The sequence below is a fragment of the Rhamphochromis sp. 'chilingali' genome (genome assembly GCF_963969265.1).
Source record: "Rhamphochromis sp. 'chilingali' genome assembly, chromosome: 21".
NCBI classification, from domain to species: Eukaryota; Metazoa; Chordata; class Actinopteri; order Cichliformes; family Cichlidae; genus Rhamphochromis; species Rhamphochromis sp. 'chilingali'.
The window spans coordinates 12,541,047-12,561,153 of record NC_137949.1 but is presented as its reverse complement, the minus strand read 5'-3'; the positions used below and the strand labels follow the sequence as shown (position 1 = coordinate 12,561,153).

General features: G+C 41.9%; 1 protein-coding gene across 2 annotated transcripts in view; it reads right to left on the bottom strand.

Moving 5' to 3' along the window:
- Positions 1–20,107, bottom strand: part of ldlrap1b (low density lipoprotein receptor adaptor protein 1b) — a 52,201-nt gene that overhangs the window by 10,703 nt on the left and 21,391 nt on the right. For both annotated transcript variants that reach the window (XM_080870205.1, XM_080870204.1), the window contains exons 2-6: positions 13,636–13,778; positions 12,147–12,259; positions 8,455–8,569; positions 6,869–6,941; positions 156–251 (exon numbers count right to left, since the gene is read on the bottom strand). In XM_080870205.1, the coding sequence (XP_080726331.1) occupies positions 156–251; positions 6,869–6,941; positions 8,455–8,569; positions 12,147–12,259; positions 13,636–13,778 (540 nt within the window). The remainder of the gene's footprint in view (positions 1–155; positions 252–6,868; positions 6,942–8,454; positions 8,570–12,146; positions 12,260–13,635; positions 13,779–20,107) is intronic.

Sequence of the window (20,107 nt, the reverse complement as noted above, 5' to 3'; positions counted from 1 at the left end):
ATCAGCTGACCTGCAGCCTCCATGTAGGCCAACCTTTGACAAGTGGCTGAACACTCTTCCGTCCCTTGAGGCTACGATCGCTGCGACACGGAGAGAGAGAGACAGAGAGAAAGAGGAAGAGAGAAAAAGATGTGATGATGGGCGACGTGACTCACCTCCTCCCTTCAGGCTGCCCTGGCTGGCCGAGCTGTCCGACTGAGAGCTGCTGGCTCCTTCCCCATCTGAGCTCGACTTTACTCGTTTCTCTTTCTCTGAACAGAAACACAGAGCAGGACAACAAAAAGGAAAAGAAAGAAAATGAAAACAGTGCAGTCAGTGAGGACAATCTGTGATTCAGGAAGTTCTAACCACAGGGCCAGAGTGGTTGTGCTGCAAAGAACAGTTTGCCTTCATGCAGCTCAGATGTGGTTAAAAGTTTCACTCAACAAGCATACATTCAGTGTTAAATGTTCACAAATTCTATATTCATTATGTGCAAAGTGAAATATCCCAGGGCGTCTTTTGCTTCAATTTTGATGATTATCGACATGCTCCATGAGGACAGTAAGACACAGAAGGTCACTGCTGAAGAGGCTGAAAGCTGTATTGAAGAATATTAAGCAGCAAGCGCAACAGGAAAAGGTGCAAAAACAACAGAGACGACCGCAGACTTTAAATGGTTGTAAAGAACAGTTGAAGAAATTTTGAGAGCATCACACAAGCAGACTCAGGCTGGCGTCACAGCATCAAGAGCAACAACGCACAGTTGTTTTCAGGAAGCTACAACCACATCATTCCCAACATCACCAATCCTAAACCAGACATTACATCAGAAGTGTTTGGTTTAAAAAAAATAAACATGATGGTTTCTCTGTGGCTCTAAATCCTCTTTTCAGATAAAAGATGCAGTTTGGAAACTGAGGTCCTGCAGTCTGGAGGATGAGGCTCAGAAGCCAAAGTCAACACAGCGTGACCCGGGAGGTTTTAGAAAGCGTCACGCTTCCGTCTGCAGACAAGCTCTCTGGAGATGCAGATTTCTTTTCCCATCAGTAGAGGAAATTTGCAGTAGTACCAAATGTGTCCGGCCTACCAACTTGTCTGACCTGAGCCCCACAGAGAATCTATGAGAAACCTCGAGGAGCAACAACTTTCAACAGAGCGTATAAATGAGCATATTTTTCAGACATTTGATATTTCAGTGTTGAAAATCATGTTTGGTTGATCTTCTCAGAATCAGAGACACTAGATTTGTGATTTTCATTGGCTATAAGCAATGATCAGCAAAAAAAAGCTTGAAAGATTTCATTCAAAGCTTAATTAATGAATCTTTTCAAAACTTCTGCTGCTGTACGTTATACAATCCCCCCCCAAAAAAGGAGAGAAATCTTTGAACATGTTAGGACTATTACTGAAATCATCTGCCAGCTACAGCAGGGTGTGTAACCGTAGCCTTTAAACAGGGAGCGCCTGGGTCTATGTTTGGCCCGGGCGTTCCGCTGAAAAGTTTCTCCATGCAGAGCAACAGCTCCCTGCGACTTCCTGCACAACATTTCTGTTAATCTCAGTCCAGCAGAGCAGTTTCAGGCCCTGTATTATTCACACGTCAGAGCCACAACTTCAAACTGCATGCAGAGTTAACTGAGGACAGAAAACACTTCCTTTAGGCAAACCCTGGGTGCATGTCTGTGACGCCATGTCTCAGACACATCTTTGTCCCACTCTTTGCACGGCTTTAAGTCACACCAGAAGCATTTTAGCAGTACAGGATCTTTTAGTGTTTCATTTTCTGCCCTCCTCAAGTGCTCTGTGCAGCTCGAAGCAGAAAACTTCTGTGGGGCTTTTAATGTGGACCCGAGTAGATCTGATCGGCTCCAGGATAGCTCCTGAATAGAATCGAGGACTTTCAAGTCATTTATTAGGCTTACAGAGCTGTACTGGACACAGAGTTTGACCTGAAACAAAAGGAACAGAGACGCGACTAAATAAATCCTGGTCGATGATCTATGCGGGGGGACTGGAGATGATGGTTGTCCTGCAGCCCCAGAAGAGCCAATCAACAGTCAAAGCAGGAAACATGTTAGTAGCTGTTTGACTGGCACGTTTCTGCATTTGCAAACGGAAACATGGCTGCAGAGTGGCAAAGCTCGCTTCTAGAGGGACTCTGAAGGTACTGCTGTGCAACAGTAGTGGTACAGATATCACACTTTGTGGCAAACTGTGGTTTTACACATAACAACAACAAAAGCCATATAAATATTTACAGACATCAGAGGGTAATTAGTCAGTAATCTGCCTGAGCTGTGTCACATACGACCACATATTTCACCAGTTCTTTGAGGGCGCTGCTGCAGCTTGCACAAGCGCATGTTGCAACTCCTCTCTGGCATGCCATTTAATGAGCAACATGAAATCTCTCGCTTCCACTGATACGCCTTTGAGCTGCATCCTTTGTTCACTCCTATGGCCTATATGTGGAGGAACAAGAGAGGATCCACCAACCCGAGCAAAGCACAGCGGCTCACAGAAATCTCTTTCCCACAACATCACATTACAGAACCGTACACGCAGCTACAAGCTCAAACTGATCTCACACGCTCACTTGCTGTTTAAGCATGAATCATCAGAATTACACAACTACATGTGAAACACTGCACGGAAATCCGTCTGTGCAGAGACGGAAAGTACTCGTGTGCAGTTTGAGAAATCTTTCAATGAGCCCAGTGTCGTCACACGAGCGCTAGCATCACTCCCTGATTTTCACACCTCCGTTTATTTGGGGCCAATCACAGCGATTGATTAAGTTAAGAAAGCCAAAATATTTTTTTTGCCACTTGTTAAGCAATTCTGTCCAAAGTTTCAGTTCACAGTCTCTCCTGCTCTTTTACCTTACATGTGTATTCATGTCATACATGAGGAAAGGTGTGCATTTTCTATTCACAGATTCGTGATTGACCGCGCAGCCCATGACCACTTCTCTTCAGCCCACTGTAATCTGGTTTTCTTCCATTTAAGTGTCTGTCCTGGTTTTTGTTTGGAGTTTCTCTGCCAAAAACACTGATGCCCGCTTTCATTTCTTTTGTGGATTTTCTGTTTTCGGGGCAGACTGCGTTGAGTTTTCAGTCTTGCAGCTTTGATGTGTTTCATAAAAACAGCCGTTTGTTAAGAAATATTTGTGAGTCATATCTGTGATTTGTGCATTTTCTACAGTTTCCCAAAAAAAAGAAAAGAAAAAAAGGAAGCTGAAGGAGAATCCTCGAGGTTTATCGATTCCACCGTTTTTGTGGGTCGGCAAAACATCCATAAGGCTCGATAAAATTTTTAGTTCAGTCCAATTTGATTAAATTGGTCAGAAAAAAACTAATAAAATTATCACGTTGTGAAATTTACCAAAAACAACTGCAGCTTTGAAGTTTTAAAAATGCAAAAAAAGAGAATAAAGTTCATTAATAAGAGGATTTACTTGGTCTTTTTCATGTTGTTATACAGCATTTTTACATTTCTATATACAAGCTTGTTTATTTTTTAATAATTTTTCTGCCCTTTTAAACTTATTGAGCCATTTTATATCTGTATGTTTTATTTTATTGAGTTATTCCACTTTGTTTATAGGCTGTGTTTAATGTTTTGGTTGTTATAAATCAAACTTTCAGCATGAATAAAGTTCTACAGCTCGTCTTAAAAATAGATTATAGAGCTTTATTCCCGCCTCACTGCTTGAGATGAAATGTCGCTTTCTGCTTTTCTAACCACAACTTTCTTATACGCACCGTCATTCTTGGTGCAGTGAAAATAACATTTCCCATGAGCCCGGGTCGCTTGGTAATGGCAGCCTTAGAAAAATTTCCCAGGGAACCCGTTTTTTTCTCTCCTGCAGATCCTCACGTGTGCACTTTTCAGTCGGCTGCTAAACATGGAGCCAACTCACAGATACGGCAGTTCAAAGCTTGCTGTAGTGTTTGCAGTGAATATTCTATGAAGGCAGATTTATGAGCAGAGATGGGATCTGTAATATACAGAGGAATGTGGGTCAGGAATGTGCAGAACCACGGTGGGTGGTGGTGGTGGTGGAGAGCTTGTAAGAAACAAGCAAACCACACAGACATGCGGTGGATATCTCCCTTCCTGCCCTCGTCCCCGGGGTCTTGCAACTTTAATGAAAACAGACTCCAAAGGATTTTTTTTTTCCTTCTCCCCATCTCTCTTTCTTCTTCCCTGTCACAAGAGAGCACCACGGCTTCTTTATAAAAAAAAATATATATATTCCCCTCCATAACCCCACAGAACAGATAACAACTCGTTCAATTAAGCGACTTCGCCCACATTAAAAATTCGAGGTGAAAAGTATAGAGCGAGGGAAGGAGAAGGATGGGGCGAGTGAGGCTGTACTAAATTGTACTCTTTAATATTCGACTCAGAAATACAAAAAAAGACAAACGAAGAGGCGTGAGGCGAGGAGTCCGTGGCCTTGATTTTGATGGGGGGGGGGAAATAAAATAATCCCTCGTCAAAATGGAAATGTGGCCACAGTGGAATCTCCACAGTAAGAGCAGAGGAAGCTGTGGAAATGTTGCAGGAAAGAAAGAGGCGGCTGGATTTTCAAATAGAGCAAGCGTGCGTCTCGAAAGGACTGAATAAATAAGCACGCCGTCGCTTGAGACGGGATCAATGACACTGACACTGAATCTGTCAGGAGGCTGAGCTCCCGCCGACACACACACACACACACACACACACACACACACACACACACACACACACACAATCATTTTCCTTTCTCTCTCACACACTCGCCATCCAAACACCCCTCCCTACCCTGCCTTTCATGCTTTCTTGCCCCTCTCTTCTCCTCATCCCCATCCCCCTCAGTCGCTCTTCTCCACTCCTTCGGAAAAGAACCAAAAACAGAAGAAGCGATGGATTTGGATGGAGAGGGAATAGAAAACAACTAAACTGTGCATGCACGGGGAAGGCAGGTGTAAGACAAGACGACAAAGGATAATCACAAAATTCAAAGAGCACTCACAGGGCGATACAAACGTAAAGATTAGAGAAAATGGTTGAGGGGGTGCCGATGCAGAAACTGATATTATGTAGCAAGAATTGCTCATTTACGCTGGAGTCATACGTGCAGAAAATTACATGCATGTTTCTGCTGAGCTGCAGAAACACCGGCCTCACACAGCTCTCTGATTGGCTGCCGCCTCCACGGTTCCTTTGACACTCACACCAACTGTTCAACTGGGTTTTAGAGAGGCTCAACACAACTCAACAAAAATATAAATATACTTTGTTAGCTTCCAGCTAAATTTCTATTTTCTTAATTAGTTTTGGTGGAATTTCTCAGCTTTGATGGCAGGTTTGTTGATGGAGAGTCGCAGGCAGCTTAGAAAATTGATGGATGGTTTTATTAATACCTAAAGGTTTATACATGTTTTTCTGTATTAAATGTGTACCGTTTGTGTATTTTCCCCACTGCCATCTTCCCAAGCTCAATCTTTCTGTGTTTTTATTTTTTTACATTCAGAGTCAGGTCCATAAATATTTAACTTTGGTAATATTGCCTGTGTTCTCCACCACAGTGTATTTTAAATCAGACGGTCCAGATGTGGTTGAAGTGCAGACTTTCAGCTTTGATTCAAGAGGTTTAATAAAAACATGCAATGAACCGTTTAGAATTAGGGATTTTAACTGGACAAAGTTTTTAAAAAGAAACACGTTTGAACTCAATGACTTACTGAAATCTAGAACTCGTATTCATCACCAAATGCTGCGTTTCCTCCCTTGAGCCCCTCTGCATTTACATTCATGAAGGCATTTCCTGAATGTAGACTTTGACAATGATGTGCTTTCCTCTTCGAGGGTGTTCTTGACTTGGTTAGATGCTGTGCAGTTGTTGTGCAACTCTGTTTTCATGCACTTGTCTTCCTTGAGCTGTTCGGTGCATTTACTATTTTTTCAAAACTACCTGATTACAACTACTAAAAATGAGTGCTTGGAATCAACTCAGCTTTTCTCTACTTTGTCATGTAACATCTGTCACCTGTCCAATTAACTTTTAACCTCTGTGAATAAAAATGGTTGTAATTTTTAAACAGTGCAATGCTTTTATTAAACCTCTTGAATTAAAGCTGAAAGTCTGGATTTTTGATTTAAACTCCACTGTGGTTGTATGCAGATGCAAGATTTGCATCTCTGTCCGAACACTCACTGACCTAACTGTATGACTTCATGCTTTGCTATGCAAAGTGTGTCATGGGGTCAACTTTGCATGAAAAAAAGAGCCCAACAGTTAATCCAGCGACTAGCCTTTTTGCATAGTAAAGCAGAAATGCACATGGAAGTGAAGTAAATGCAAAATAAATTGCATTTACAGAGGAAAATATGGAAAATTGACTGCAATGTAATGTTAATCCAAAGTAAAAAAAAAAAAAAAAAAACATTGGTGCATTTAACAGCTTCCACATTTGAGTTATGTCTCAGTTTGGCACTTTTGTTCTTCCATATAATAAACTACATGAGAAAAATCCCACTTCCCACACATCTGAGTCTTTATTTTGTTGTAAAGGGAACAGAGAAGATCTATTCTAGTCACCCCACCTCTGCCCCAGGCTAATCCTCCTGTCCACCCCTCCTCACACTGATACCTTTAACTGTGAGACTCTCTACCCATGACTAAGTTGCCTTTAATAAACTGAACCAGGTGCCTTTGGCTGGTGATTTCACCGCTGTGCAGGGAATCGACGAGGACATCACTCTGTGAGTGAGAGAGATCACAGGGAAAGCCAAGCAGATCTCCAGTATTTCACGTGACCTCTCTGGAGGGTGTAAAAGCCAAGAGCAGAAGAAAGAGAGGAAATTTTCTGTGGTGATGAAGAGCGACCATGCGTACCTTCTTTGGCAGCCTGCCAGAATTCAAACGCCACTTTGAACGCCTGAGCCACCGTTAGAGTTACCGCCTGGGCCTGTTGGGACGGAGGAAGAGACAGACAGGAATGAGGGATGAATAATACACGATACGCATCTCATGCATTACAGGAAGGAAGGGAAGGTATGGCTGTGACACAAACAGGAAACGACCATCGACATAAGAAGGATTTTCTTCACAGATACTCGGAGAGAGGGAAGAGAAACTCGCGGACAACACGACGAGTTGTTTATGCAACTGGGAGGATACGTGGCCTTTTGACCACAATGAAATTAGTGAAGGGAAGGAAGAGGAGGGAGCGGCTCTTTCGGCAGAACTCCAGGGATGGTGAGAAAGCCGAGAGAGGGATGACAACCTGCTCGCCTTTCATGCTCCCGCTCCTTTCTTTTCCCGACTTAATATTTACACATTTGCATAAATACAAGTAAAGTGTCAGCGCGGCGACTCTCAGGTCTCTGAATAAACTGTTCTTCATGTGTGGCCAGGTGCAGAAGCTGCATGTTTTACCTGAATCCAAAATTGTATTAAGGCTCTGAAGCTGCAATGTGTGTCCTTAGCTCACATTGCATTTATTCATAGAAAACATTTCGCAGTAGATTTCTTTGCATTATGAGAAATCTGCCTCTTTAATTTCAGTTCCTTCACTCAGGGATTACATTATATTTGTTACATTATTACATTTATAACCCTATCATGTCATTTCCTGTATCCCAGCTGGGTAAGCTTTAGTCTGATCAGCAGTGGTACTGCTGGTTACAACAGTGCTTGTTTTTTAACAGACCAAAAAACAGATTTGCCAAAATGTTCAATTTACCTTTAAAATAAAGGGAAAGACAGGAAGTGTTTCATACAGAAAGTAAGTGCATATAAGTCACCTACACTTGTGTAAACTGGAGGCTGATTCTGTTATTTTTTGTGTGTGCCGGGGAAAAGAAAGAAACCTTCATTATAAAAACTAATTGCTATGACAGATTAACCTTTTATTAAACCTTCTCTTATGTCATTACTTGTCGAGCAGATTAGCACAATGACCCCGCTGAATAAGGTTTTCGCCTTTTTTACAGTGATGGGGAGCTTTGTCCTTCCTTTATCCACCCCAAAAGTTGTTTTAATTATAGTGTGAACATTAAGTTATGGATCAGGCTTTTTTCCTGGGCGAGCGATCCAAACCACACAGTAACATATTGATGACTAACCTGTGGATCATCTCCAATCCTGTCTTTTCTGAGGTTTGGTTTATTTTTTGCATCTTCTTCCTGCCGTACGATGGTGCCATCAACATGAACGACATCTTCATTATGCTAATGTGTGTATATTAGCCTAACTGTAGCTCAGTTGCTGGCATTTATTTATTGCAGTGCTGTTAAACCCTGTGGGCAATACCTGAGCAAACAGACATTTTATTGAAGCTGAATCTGGACTGTTTTGGGGCTCAAAGAAGAACAGGACTCAGACGTCCTGTCGCCCAGCGACAGTCGACAAGCTAACGTCAGCGACCACGTCGACTCTTCACACAGCAGGAGGCGTTTGAAAAATATCAACTTACTCACCATTTTCCTCTTAGCGCAGAGGAAGGCGTGACACTCGAGGGTCTCGTTGTGCTGACTCTGGACGATGTAGGCAAACACTTTGTCGTGCATTTTGTCCGCAGTGCAATATGATATTCTGAAACAAACACACACATTCAGAAAGCCTTTCATTTAAGACTCATCTGGGATTAAATGAAACTTTATCTGCTCTAAGCCCTTAAGCTATTCCAGAAATCTGACTTAAAACTGCACACGTGATCAAACACACACACACACACACACACACACACACACACACACACACACACACACACACACACACACACACACACACACCAGCTGTGTGCAGGTACACAGCTGGACAAAGTCATAAATCTGAAAAGGAACGTGTGCAGTGGACATCTGGGCTGTTTGGTTTCTGTTACTACACACACCCACAGTGTCAACCCATAAATCACAGTGGGGACATTCCATATAAAAAACAGTTTAATCTGGAAAACAATCAGCTGCTAATAACTCCAGTATGTTTAATGATGCCACGCAAAATTTACCATGAATATTTTCCGATCTTGTAAGCCATCCGTGTTGAAATTTATGCCGTTTAATTTCAGCACTTTTGAGCCATCCTAACTTCATAAATACAGGAGATATCTACATGGATTTTTATAGGGCTGAATCGGATGAATTTAACTCCCACTGCAAGCATCACAATCTAAAATCAAAAACTCAACTTTGTTCAAACAGGTGTCATTTAACCCTGCTGGTACCCTGTATGTTTGATGGGATTTCTGATCATTCACCAGAGAAAACTTTCAAGTCTCATATCACCGTGTGATTGAAGGAGCAGCCATCAATCTTAAAACCTCTCTTTTTTTACCCGGGGCGCTTTTGGAGCCATGATTCCTTCTGTGTTCAAATAACTTTCTAATTTTCTTTTGACAAAGAGCCGTCATGCTAATAATTTCTCTAACATAGTTTGGACCTAACATATCACCCCTGAGCTAAAACTGAAGGTTCAAGAATCCTAAAACTCTGAGCTCACAGATGAGCCTCAATCACAGAAGTACAAGCCAGGAGCTCAAGAAACTGCAGCAGCATGTTCCCCTCCAAAAATTATTAAGAGTGTAAAAGATCTTACAGCAAAAATAAATAAATAAATCAGAAATGCTGGAAAAACTAGAGCAAAAATTTCACCCTGCCTTAATGTAACTGGAGGAGCTTTAATTTCACTGTATGCTGGTAAAATTTTGCATGGCTTTGTGAAATAGGCTAAAGTTACTTTAATAAATTACAAGAATTCGCCTGGACTCTGTGCAGACCATGGGGAAAACGTGCACACGCAGAAGGTCATCTTGATGTGCGAATCCTCTGCATCGTCTGTCGCTCTGGCTCGTCAGTCTCAGGTGCAGAGTACGCTTTCAAATTAAGCCATAATAGCTTTGCTCCACTATTTGATCATGATGCCATCACTCTAACGCCAAAGACTCGAGCGCGACGGCCAGTCGGGGAGGGGATACCCAAGATGATGGAAGAAGGATATAATGAATTTCTGCCATCTGTCCTTCCTTTCTCCTTCGTGCATCATCTTCACTGTGCGATAGTCACACAGTCTGCTAACCAATGACAGACATAAAAAACTTTGGAGGGGTGAAGAATCACAGCTGTGATCTGAGGAACACAACCGAGATTTACAGGCAAATGTTTAGGCGGGAGGGCGTCGGGGAAAATTGGGTGTCAGGCAAATCTGTTTATTGGCCGTTCATCTTCTTTACGTCTGAGCTCTATGCTGAGGTCACAGCTGGACTCGCCCGGTACAGCTTTTTAATTACTATAAACTATTTATTTCTTCAAATAAGCAAGTTCATAATTAACGCAGCGTTTTTCTGGAGTAGAGGGTTGGTGCTGAACAATGACGCCAACACGGACGTGTCAGCTTCCTCTGATATCCACTTGAGTTCACGTGGACATTTTAACAAGTAAGATCGCTTACAGCCTGCAACCCAACTTCTTTATGGCCTCTTCATAACATCTGAAATAAGGTTGAACTCATCTACCTGGATACTGCAGTTACAGCTGGAGCTGGGACATGCCCGTGACTTGTCTTAGGTCCTTTTAAAACAAAACAGTAGCAACCACTCCATGGACCTGGTGGTGGAGGGATTTGGGTGCCCGAGAGATGCCAGGAGCCACATGAGCTCATTTTCCTGTAGCACACCACCTGCGGGTGGAGCTGCAGATGTGAAGTGCTTTGTGGCAGTTGAAGGCGGACGCCTTGGAGGTCGAATCCCGGATACTTAAACTAGCTTTAATGGAGTAAGGAGGGTTGTTTTGTGGACATAAAGGTTTATGCTGCATTTTTGGGCCTGATTTCACTTTTCAGACCTGGAAGCTCTGTTTTATATGGAGTCTATTAGTTAAATAGCGAGGGAAAGATATGAAACAAAAGAAGTTAGCTGTACTAGCTCCACCCTGTTATTTGGCTCTCCTATCACCAGCTTTAACAACACCCACATAACCCACGGGAATAGGAGTGTCTACTGCATCTCCCCAAATCCCACAGTGTATAAATTGCTGAAAATCGGCTCAGAAATCACAACTTTCAGGTTTTCTTCAGTATCCAGTTAATCCAGTGATAACAGGACATGCTGTCAGCTCTTCCTGCATCATTTTAATTTGAACAAATATGGAGCTCGGGGCTAAAACTGTAGATGCCCGCATAATTTTCTGAAGCCCATTTCGCTCACTTCCTCCAGAACGTCCTTGGTTAAAAAAAACAAAAAAACATTGCTCACAAAAAAATGATGCAAATAAAAGAAATTCTTACAGAGCAAATGAAGAATTGATCTTAATGTGTTTGGATACACTTACAGCTTCCAGCAACACAATCAATCAGCTGAGTTTTATCTCCACCCAACCCTGTGACATCTGTCATTCTGCCTCACCCTCCCTTTGCACAACAGTGAAAATGTTAGCCAAGTTTAGTCCCCCCAAAAAAAAAGAAAAAGAAAAACAGCCTGGAGATGGAGAGATGAGATTTTTAATATAGATAAATGGTGCATGCTGGAAAATTAGCTCCATCTTGCACAGCTAGGCGACAGTTGTTCAGTGATAAGCGATGCAAAATTGAGCAGGTGGGGAGACTTTCCTCTCAAATACAGGCAGAAACACGACTTGTCCATCACATGGCTCCATGATACCTTGAGAAAACGGTCAATAATTTAAATGTTGTCCTCAATCTGCCAGCTTTGAAAAGAAATTAGTGTACACAGCCCACATTCGTGCTGGGAAAAACGCTGGAAAGTCCCAACTCTCCTTGATTTGTCAACTCATATAAGTGGAATTTGAGAAAAGTGAATCCAGCTCGGGGCCAGCATATGCAAGCTCTGGCAGGCAAGTGAGCTCTTAAGACAAGTGTGTGTAAGACACATCCGAGGTAAAAGCTCAGACACACAGCTCCCGAGAGCACCGAGACTGATTAGAAACAGCGCTGATAGACTCCTACCCTCCCTGCCTCTCCCACCGCCTTGGGAGCGCCACACCTCCTAACACACATCTATCCAGTGATAAATGACAGCAAGAGGCGGATAACAACTTTTGCTTTATTGTGAATGATAAAGACAAGCTTAGGGTGAAACTATTTCACAAATCCAGACAACCTGGTCAGGTCAGCGGCACACAATGTTTGCCTGAGGAGGTGAAAGAGGCAGACTGACCTGTATATGGAGACGTTTTCTATCAGCTGGTTTGAGGCACTGTCACGCAGGATGATTCCACGAGGGGAGACCGTTAACGAGACTTTCTGGAGCTTTTTTCCACTGGCTTTGGCCTGGAGAAAGGAACATGTAGAGAGAGGAAAGGGTGGAAAGAGAAAGGGTGGAGGACACAAAAACAAAAAGAGGGAGAGAGAGTTAGCTAACAGAAGGAAAAAGAGGCTAAAACCTCAGGTGCTAATCTTCATTCAGCATGGTTAAAAATAAAAACTACATAAAACATTAAAGTGGCATGTTAGACCCACTCTATCTGGAGTGGGCTGGAACAACCAACCTATTAAATGATAACTTGTATCTCTCGTAGCAGTTTTATTCATAAAAAGAATATTTTAGCTAAAAAGAAAAAAAATGTGTTTTATATCCTCAAGTTTAAAATTACTCTGAGGTTGAGATGTAGAAATGCTTTAAACCTTCCCTCCGTTTCACTTTAGTGTAGTAATGTGAAGATCATTTTAACCTGGGCCTAACTGGGCCTAACTGGGCACGGAGTTCATTTCCAGCTCCACATTTTCATTCCTGGATTTATCAAAGTAGCTTCGCATGATGCGCTGCTCAAAACAATCCTTCTTTATCATTTACCAAGGCTTGATGGAAACAAACTATTTTAGCTCTTCCACCTTTAAACATACTTGCATCTAATTGGCTGCCCATTGCACACACAAGGTTTGAATGGCAGGTGGGCGGAGCTTCTGTGTCCATCTCAGGGACATCATCAAGTTTAGAAAAAGCACCTGAAACTGTGCGCTTAGAAGAGTCTAAAGCCTGAACTTGTGGCTCTCAGGATTACTTGTACAAAGGCCTGTCATGTAATACTTCAGCCATGTTTAATATGAGCACCTCTCGTGGTTAGAGCGCCTATGTGACAGCAAATAATTCAGGGTATCGTATACAATCTATGTGGTGTCTATCGTTAGACAAAAGCACTGTCACACAAACCTGTGCGATAAAGATTATTTACTTTATCAAGTCTATTGCTTAAAATCACTCAATTCCCATTCAGGAGTAAGCATCCTCTGCAGGGGGGCATTAAGGGCAGGCAGCAGATTAGACCCAATCAGAGGCTGTGACTTCATTCACCGTGTCCCACTATTCTGCCACCGCTAACTTCATTATCCACTGAGCTGCCAGATCCAATAACATTAAGCTCTCCACCATGATAAAGCTGACTGAGTCACACAGTGTCCACATACTAATTGCATCCTCCTCTAAATGTCAACCTGGGCCTCAGGGAAGCAGCCAACCAGTCACTTTTCACCGAGGTGTCGGCGAGGTCAGGTCATAACGGAGCACGCTTCTGAATGACTAAAATATTTAAGCGGCAGAGGTGATGATGAAGAAAACGTCACGTATGCTCGAGAGAAACTCATTTTCTTGGAACCGTTTTCTGAACATTAAAAAGAGATTTTAAACTACTCGTGCGTGCGTGTCTCACCGTTGCCACTATCCTCTTGACAGCTGCTGCTGAGAGCTCCTCTCCTTTGGGCTGCTCGACCATCGTGACCCCCAGATACTTGAGCTGGAACGACATGCCCTCCAGTAGGGTCTCTCTCGTGTCCGTCCAGTTCTCCGGCAGCTCTGCAACATGAGACACACACCATTGACACTTCTGCTCACCACCATTACTAGCCGTTTGCACGGCAGGCTGCAAATCCCCCCGTCAGACATGTCACCACAGCTTGCAGGCTGGCAGAACGTGTCCTTATCATGGGTCTGTACACCCTCCTTTCACAATGGTAAGATTATGCTCTTGTATGGAGTATATTACACTTGCTACATTAAAGACCGTGAGCTCAACTTAGGTGAGTAACAGGAAAAGCAAGGCCTTCAACCTGACCCTCACGGATCAACTGATTTGTTTACTAATAAACAAAACCTTAATACTAAGAATAGTTTTTGATTTAAGGGCCCTCAAGGGCAATTTACTCAGCAGCAAAACTGCACAATTTCATGTCTATGTTGTAGAGGAACAGAAACAAGCACTGGTGCCCTCCATGTTAGAGCTGTTTCCTGATTTAAAAAAAAACACTTCGGGCAAACTTTCAGTGGCGTTACCACCATGTGGTATATGCGGCTAGTCATAATAAAAGAAAAGGTTTGCTGTTCACCAACATTCAGATAGCAGACTCATGTTCTACCTATGAGTTCTTCTGTGCTTTTCAGTATCGTCACATTTTAACACTAATATAACGTAGCTGTGTGATCTTGTAAGACCAGCAGAAGAGGTTCGCAACTGTTGCTTCACTGCCTCAGATTGCAACAGTTTTCTTTTTGCATAAGACGGGATGTCCTCATCTGTGGCCTCACATTCAAATTGCATGAAATTAACAGTAGATTAAAAGCACAAAATATTCTGCTAATTCTGAGGGGGATGTGGGGAACCCACAAGGATGAATGCATAACTTTATATCATAAAATTATACATCCATTTTTTGCATCTCTTTATACTTCATCAGTAATCAAAGAAGAAGCAGCTGTAGTTTCTTTTTAATCATGCAATAAACATTTTTCCATTCATAAAGAAAAGGTGGTTTTGGCCTCACTGATACTAGTTTCAGTGTTTCTTTTAGTTTTATCTGATTCAGTGTGTGTCAGGGACAAAACCTGAGCAGTTCAGATTAGACACGACAACAAAAACAGCCGTTGAAGGCAGCTGACTCGGAGTCATGCAAACGTCCCCAAGCCTCGAGAAACATGTGCATCCATACCTCCATAAGCTGTCTGTGATGGCGCATGTGACCAACACGAGGAGGACTAAAGCTAAAGACAAGCTTTGTTAACTGAACTGTTTTTCATACTTTGTTTTGGTGAACTATAATGACCTCTAGTTAAAAAAACAAAAAACAAAATCTATGTGCTTCATAAGGTGCCACAAAGGCTTTACCCAGACGTCACTGCTGTCACCCCAACTACATGGAGTATTTCCATCAGTAAAAATGACTCCATCAGCAAATCTCCTGTTGTTTGGTACACGGGAGAAAAGGGAAACTTCAGACAATGAAACAATGGTGATAAAGTACCTTTCAAAGGAAAAGAGCTTTATCATGAAGCTGGAAGTGTGTAGAGGAAATGTGGAGCTGCAGTTACTGACAGCCAAAGACTTTAGTTTGTTTAATTTGCATGAATCACACATTAGCAAAGCATAACGGCAGTTTTTTTAATTACTCTTCACTGCATCTGTTCTCTGCTTTCGCACTTCAAATCCGTTTCAATATCAGTAAATACACACAATTATACACACAATTAAGCACAGCCTCAGTTTCACAGTTATCCCGTTCTTTCCCATCATCAACCTTTATTCTGTTAAAAACACTGATTACAAAAACACCTACATTTAAGGGGAAAACAACATGAGCAGTGCTGTGTAGATCATACATCTCTTGCAGATTCAAGAGGAAAAACTAGTCGCTCTTTCCTGTTTGCCACATTTCATTTATAATTCTGCCAACTCCTGACAGTGAAGCTATTCATAAAAGACGGCTCAGGGCGAATTTGTTTTCGTCTTATTGTGCCATTATGAATAAAGCTTCTGCATCTGGTCAAGTAGTGCCAAATCCCCGACACCTATGTTCAACTTATGCCAGCACATCGCATTAGATACCCAACAAAGCAGAGCAAAACTGAGTAAATTAGAAACCAGCTGCATAAACAGCAGGAAAAAAGTTTCTGAGTGGAAGTTCACACAAGTAAACAACTGCTGTCACTGTTCAGCCATTCGCTCCAACAACAAACAAGTCGAGCTCTCCTTGAAGCTTGTAAAAGGTTTAGGGCTTGCCTCTGTGTGGTGTGATTGAGTGAGGGGCAGAGGGAATCCATTTCCCCCTTCAAAAGGTCCATCGGAAAACATTATCAACGACAGCACTAACCCAGGGTCTTCGACGTGATCGGCTGTCAGTGCCACAGTGTTTCTGTCCAAGATGTGCAAACAGGTGTAAGTGGGAAGAGTTTAGGCCTTTCTAAGGGCTTCAAATTAGGGCTGAACGATTATGGAAAATAATCTAATTGCGATTTTTTGCCCCAATATTGCGATTGCGATGCGATATGCGATTATTTTTTAAGGTCTTTGTCTTCTGTATTATTAAACAAAGACAAGCAATACATCATATAGTATGGCCAATACTATATTACATTAATTTTAAACTGTTCTTTCCTGGAAGACAGACCTCTGTTATGATGACATGAGGTGATGCATGAATTGATGACTGACATTTTTATTTAACTTCTTCAATCACAACAGTATATTTGAACATACACAATAGTTTATTTTTAGCTTACAAACATCTGAGCATAAAGTGCTGACAAGGAACCCTGGTGTAAACATTAAAATGAAAGTCAGTACAATGTGCAGATTGCAGAAATATACATAAACAAAATCAGTGGCTTTACCACACTCAGTTTTTCGACATCTGTGAACTACTAGACAGTCATTCAATTAAAAAATAATATTAAATAAATAAAACTAATAAATAAAAAATACACACATCTTACTGATCTCTGCAGTCAGTAACATTACACATAAAGTGCAAACATAATAGCAATTGTATAAACACACACACAAACACGCCTTTAAAATTTAAAGGCGTGAAATTGGACGGTCTAGTTCTGATTAGCGTCACCGCTGTCTCGGTGGAGTTTAATAAACTCGGCCGTCTGCTTCTTGCTATCTAAAATATAACCAGACACTGGTGTAAATTCTCGACTGTCTCATACTTCTGTTTAATAAGTTTTCTGTTTGACGTTTAGTCAGCTGTGTGAAAACCAAGGGGGAACCCACCCGGGGGATTAATAAAGTTTTATTTTATCTAATCTAATAACTTTAATCTCAGCCAAACCGATTTACTCACGAACAAACAAAACACTGAAAAAAGCCCAACAATAACATTTTTAGGTTGTCTAAGTGACTTATATATTACGTTTAACCCGAGCAGCGAAACTCCGCGGTGATCTGAAAATGATGTGCCGGGAGTTGTGCCGTTCTCGGCCGCATCAGTAACCCTCGAGCTCCCGGCTAGCTGTCGAGCTGGTGGGTAGCAGACGCCTCTGAAAACGTCGAAGCACTTTTGCAAATATGGGATATCTTGATAAACCGAGCAGATATTTGATGTTTACACAACTACTTTCTCGCCTGAAAATATGTTAAAAGTTTATTTTGTGACCCAGAAAGATTAGTATGAGTAATTTTAAAACTTAGTAGCAGCCGCCATTGCTGGAAACTGGAGTTTGGCTGGGCCGCGCTATGAATTCTGGGATATGGTAGTAATTTGGACAGCCTTCGGCACGTCGCTGTGACGTAATCGGTCTACAAATGCGGCCTCAGGAGGATGCAGCCCATGAATTTGGACATGTCCAGAGTATAATCGCAGCCTTTGCGGTTAGAAAATTGCACTTGATCATGTCGCGATATTATCGCAAATGCGATATATCGTTCAGCCCTACTTCAAATGTAACGTTTGTTAACCTAACGTTTCTCCTACTGGTATTGGTCTTCTCTAAAAGGAATTTCACCCAGACTGAAAATAAAAATATACAATTCAGCCATTTTTTACACCAAGTTTAATTAAATGAAGAAAAGGGATTGGTGGTGTTAAATACAGTAACACAGACTGCTTGTCTACATGCAGACTAATCGTTACGTACACTGTCACGCTCGAAAGTCCCAAATGAGCAGCAAACATCTTATTAGACATGCAGCATTTAAAAGATTCTGGGCCACACCGATGCTGAAAATACCAGTATGGGATATAACACTGTTATAAACAATAACAAGATTTAAACTTTACGTCATACTTGCTTTAAACACTTCCATTCCATAAAACTGACACACCAAAAGCCGATAGGATGATGGTCGCCAAGAAGGCAGATAGCACTGTACAAAATATTGTGATTCCAATCATTTAGAATGTTTAATGTGAGGGGTTTCTTTGACCCCATTGATCAAAATAAATAAATAAAATCACACCAATCCATTAACACTGATACTGGTGTTTAAAGCTAGCTGCAGTCTAGTCCTGAGCAGTAGCTTATGCAACCCAAAGGTCCCTGCATCAGTGCTGATATAGGAAGTGAGGAAGTCAAAACAGGAAACAAAGTGATTGCAAAGAATTATTCAAAGTTTCTACAGAAGGTCATTTCCAAATTTCCCTCTGAGCTCCGGCGCTGATTTATCTTTGAAATGCCAGTAAAGACCAACCCACGCATGCACGACACCAGTGACATTAGTTTTGGCGCACGGCTCCCTTGGCAAGGGTGTCAGTGGCGAGCGTAAACTGCCAGTTAGGTCGAGACCAGCTGATGGGGCTTTGATCATAAAGCCCATTTCACAAGGGCAACCGCCCGTCCCTGCGTGCCTGAGCCTCCACCACAGGCTGTGGGTGCAGATGGCGACAAAGAAAAGCCCAGGCTGCGGGGGACTTGGCAGCCGCAGCGAGACACCGAGGGATGAAGCCAGCCATGGACGGATACCATTAACTATGAAAACGCTGTGAGTTCTTCCCTTGTTGACCAGTGGCTCACTTTTACACCATGTTGGCTCGAGCCGAACTAAACAGAGAGTGAGACTGGGCTTTTTAACCGAAAACACGTAGCTGTACAGGACAGGGGTTCAACTGATTTTATTAAAAAATAAAAATAAAAAAATCGTATTGATTTTGTTTTCATTATATCATGGAGCAAAAACGGTAACTGATATAAAAATGTAGTTAATAGCACAGCACGAAACAATGTTATGCCTTTTCTGAGGAACATTTTAACTAGTTCCCATTTTGTAAATGTAAATAAGTACTTAATTTAAAAACTGCTGAACAAATATAAAAGGAGACCATTGATGTGCAAAAAACTATTTCAGTTTTCCAAAGCTTTTTGAACACAGTTACTGTAAACAGCAATTTAAGACACCATATAATTTAGGGAACATAAACCATTTGGAAACAGCTGCTAGCCTATAATATTCCTTTGTTCTCCAGCCAAACCAACCCAGTGCGAGTGGTTATGGAGAATGGTTTTTAATGGTCTAAAAGCAGCTCCAACCAAACCGACACTTAAGTAATGGGCGAGTCTGACAGTGAACGCCCCACTCCAAGGTCAAGCTCTTTGAGCTCCTGAGTGGGGGGGGCAGATGAAGCTCTCCTGCTGAGCTGATCCTGCAGTTACATTAGTGCCTGGATAAGAAAAACACTCACTATAATAGAATCTGTGGTGGAGAATCACTAGCTGCTATTCATCACTGAAACCAAGTTACAAGGAGTCGCTCGAGATGTTTGCATACAAACGCAGCATCCATCTGTTCTCTCATGTTAATACAGTTTATTTCACTGTTAATCTGAGACGCTGTAATCTCATCTCATATCTGCTGTGCTTGTTTTTGGTTCGTTTTTCTTTTACTACCCACAGTAAGCTTTTTATACTGCATTATAAAGCCACTTTGCTGTGCTATATTCTGCTTTTATATAACTAAAGTGAATCATCGTTTAATATTTTGTTTAAATTTTACTTTTCATTGCGTTTTATTTAAGTTTTAAATTATTCCGCTCCATACTGTTTTATGTTTAACTTCCCCCCCCCTCGCCTTTCCCTACCTCTCCTCGTCTTTTTCACTCCTTGCTTTGGCTCACCTTTCATTTCCTTACATTCCCTCTCCATTCCTTTTCTTTCTTTGCCTCACCTTACTTCTCCTTATCACTCTTCTTTTTCTTACCTCATCTCACCTTTTCTGTAATGGATAGAAACACAGGCTTAACCTGCACGGTCATAACATCTCTAACCTTGGATGCCTGCTGGTGTTTGTAGAAGAGACAGCGAAGCTTCAGCTGAGAGACATTCAGTGTTTACACAAAAGTCACGCCGCTGACAGGTCTGCTCCAATGAATTTCAACAAACTGTCAGACATGCTCAGTAAATGCTCCGAGTGA